The 3144-nt window shown below is 42.7% G+C and overlaps 1 protein-coding gene across 4 annotated transcripts in view; it reads right to left on the reverse strand.

The window, feature by feature from the left end:
- The window catches only part of Armh3 (armadillo like helical domain containing 3), a 253901-nt gene that overhangs the window by 145084 nt on the left and 105673 nt on the right, over positions 1–3144 (reverse strand). For all 4 annotated transcript variants that reach the window (XM_008845618.3, XM_029569626.1, XM_008845621.3 and 1 more), the window contains one exon: positions 450–538. In XM_008845618.3, the coding sequence (XP_008843840.1) occupies positions 450–538 (89 nt within the window). The remainder of the gene's footprint in view (positions 1–449; positions 539–3144) is intronic.

Raw genomic sequence — 3144 nt, forward strand, 5'->3', positions numbered from 1 at the left:
ATGTAGACCAGGCTGGCCTTGAACTCACAGAGATCCACCTGCCTCTGCCTCCCAAGTGAAATCTTTGTTTTTAAAATAGGGTCTAGGGTAGGGATTACAGGTGTGAGCCACTATGCCTGGATAATAATTGATGCTCTCTTCGTGGAATTTTTTTCTTTTCCCTGTGGTGCTAGAGATTTAACCCAGGGCCTTACACATGTGAGGCAAGCACCTTACTGAGCTACATCCTCAGCCCTGGAACTCAAGAAATAGTCAACTGTTGGTAACAGCTGGCAGGGAAAAATAAATAAATGAATAAGTAAATAAATGAATAAATAAATAGTATAAATGAAAACAGAATCATCCTAACAAACTGCAAGGTTAAAAATAAAAATACTGATAATCATGCCCAAACCTAGGTGTTCATAATACATATAGGAAAAAAGGGTGAATTGAAGAGAGAAAGTTACCTGACCACAGTTCCCGCCAGGTGTAATGCAGGCGAACTCTACACTTCTTCTGGTAACAAAGCAGTTTATGTACTACCTGAATACAGCGCCTATAACAAAAAAGAGAAAACTGGAGCAAACCAGAAAGTGAAGTACAAATCAGTACTCTTTTCCTTTAAAAAAAAAATTATTTCTATTTTATGTGTATGAGTATACTGCCTGCATGTGTGTATGTGTACCCATATTGTGCAATGCCCACAGAGATCAGAAGATGGCATTGAACTCCCCTTGAACTGGAGTTAAAATGGTTGTTAGCTGCCATGTGGGTGCTTGGAATTGAACCCAGGTCCTCTGCAAGAGCAGCCAGTGCTTAACCACTAGGCCATCTCTCCAGTCCCAATTATTATTTTTATTTTATGTGTATGAGTATATTGCCTGCATGTATGTAAGTGCACCAGTGTCATGCAATGCCCACAGAGGTCAGAATAGCGCATTGGACCCCCTGGAACTGGAGTTATGGATGATTGTTAGCTGCCATGTGGGTCTTCTGCAAGGGCAGTAAGTGCTCCTAATCACTGAGCCATCTCTCCAGCCCCAGATACTTTCTTTAGTGAGGAAACTTTGCTAGAGTCACTCAAGGCTGAAGATAAATACCATGCAAAAGAACAGAAAGTATAACTTCAGCAACTGTGGCGAATTCTCTGCTGTCTCTCTTTGTGTCCCCCCGCCCCCCACCACGCTCCCCTCTCTCACACACACAGACAGACACACACAAACACACACAATTTGTACCACTGAACCATGGGGCTACAACTACTTGGAGTTCAATAGTCAGGCAGCCCAATACTTTTTCCTTGAGTATCCTTCCAGGGCGGAAAGATGCATCACAATTATTCCAATGATAGTGGCAAGCAGAGAATGCAGCTGGGCATAAAGGCAAATGACCATAATCCCAGCACTCAAGAGGGTGAGGCAGCTTGAGCTACAAAGCCACTCCCATCTCAAAAGAACAGAGGGCTGCTGATATGGCTCAGTGAGTAAAGGTAATTGCTGCCAAGCCTGACAACCTGAGTTCAATCTTTGGGCTCCACATGGTGTAAGGAGAGTACTAATTCCAACAAGCTGTCCTCTGACTTCCCTGTGAGACTGCACACATACATGCCCATATGCATGCACGTGTGTACACACACACACACACACACACACACACACACAATAAATATTTTTTAAAATTCTAAAGAGGAATGCATGGCATATAAAAACACAAAATCAGGGGGTTGGAGAGATGCCTCAGTGGTTAAGAGCACTGGCTGCTCTTGCAGAAGACCCAGGTTTGGTTCTCAGCACCCTCATGGTGGCTTACAGCTGTTCATAACTCCAGTTCCAGATCCAACACTATCTTCTGATCTCTGTGAGCACTGCATGACACAGGTGCACTCACACACATGTACATGCAGACAATACACTCATACATATAAAAATTAAAATAATTGTTTTTGTGCCTTTTTGAGACAAGGTCTCCCTGTAGTCCCACCTGGCCTAGAACTCTCTATGTAGACCAGGCTGGCCTTGAACTCACAGAGCCCCGCTCTCACAGAGCTCCGCCTACCTCTGCCTCCCAAGTGCTAGGATTAAAGGTATGTGCCACCATGTCCAGTCAAAAGTAAATATTTTTAAAATAACAAAATTAAATGTATTAAATCTAATTCAACTTTGAATAAAAATTAACTTAAATTTTATTTATGGGACTGGAGAGATGGCTCAGCAGTTAAGAACACTGGTTGTTCTTGCAGAAGACCTGGGTTCAAATCCCAGTACCCACATGGCAGCTAACAACTGTCTGTAACTCCAGTCCCAGGGGATCTGACAGCCTCTCTGACCTCCGAGGGCACTGCACAACACGGGTGCACTTACCTACAGTATGCAGGCAATACACACATACACATAAAATAAAAATAAAATTTTTTTAAAAGTTTTAATTAAAAAATTTTTTTAATTTATATTAGAAGTTGAATTAAGGCTAGCTGTAGTGGCACCCACCTTTAATCCCAGCATTTGGGAGGCAGAGGCAGGTAAATACCTGTAGTTCAAGGCCAGCCTGTTCTACAAAGTGAGTTCCCAGCTAGCCAGGACTACACAGTGAGACCCTGTCTCAAAAAACATTTTAATTAAGGGGCTGTAGAGGTGGTTCAGTAGTTAAGAGCATTCTATGCTCTTGCAGAGGACCCATATTCAGTTTCCAGATCCGATGCCCTCTTCTGGCCCCTGAAAGTATCGCATGCACAAAATCCACTTAAATACTGACAAAACACACATAAAATTAAAAAAAAAAAAAATTTAAGTTAATTAGGGCTGGAGAGACGGATCAGTAATTAAGAGTGCTTGCTGCTCTCTTCCAGAGGACCTTGGTTCAGTTTGCAGTACCCACACAGAGTGGTGTCTCATAACCACCTGTATCTCCAGCTCCAAGGGATCTGACACCCTTTTCTGGCTCCCACAGGCAGTGGCTCACACTCACATATGCACATACACATAAATAAAAATTTAAGTTGAACAAAAAAATCAGTTTACAAGGCCAGCCTGGTCTACACATCGAGTTCAAGGTCAGCTGGGGCTATAGGGAAACCCTATCTCTCTCTCTCTCTCTCTCTCTCTCTCTCTCTCTCTCTCTCTCAAACACACACACACACACACACATGAAAAGAAGGAAAAAAAA

The sequence above is a fragment of the Nannospalax galili genome, unplaced genomic scaffold, assembly GCF_000622305.1.
Source record: "Nannospalax galili isolate Female #2095 unplaced genomic scaffold, S.galili_v1.0 scaffold161, whole genome shotgun sequence".
Classification (NCBI taxonomy): domain Eukaryota; kingdom Metazoa; phylum Chordata; class Mammalia; order Rodentia; family Spalacidae; genus Nannospalax; species Nannospalax galili.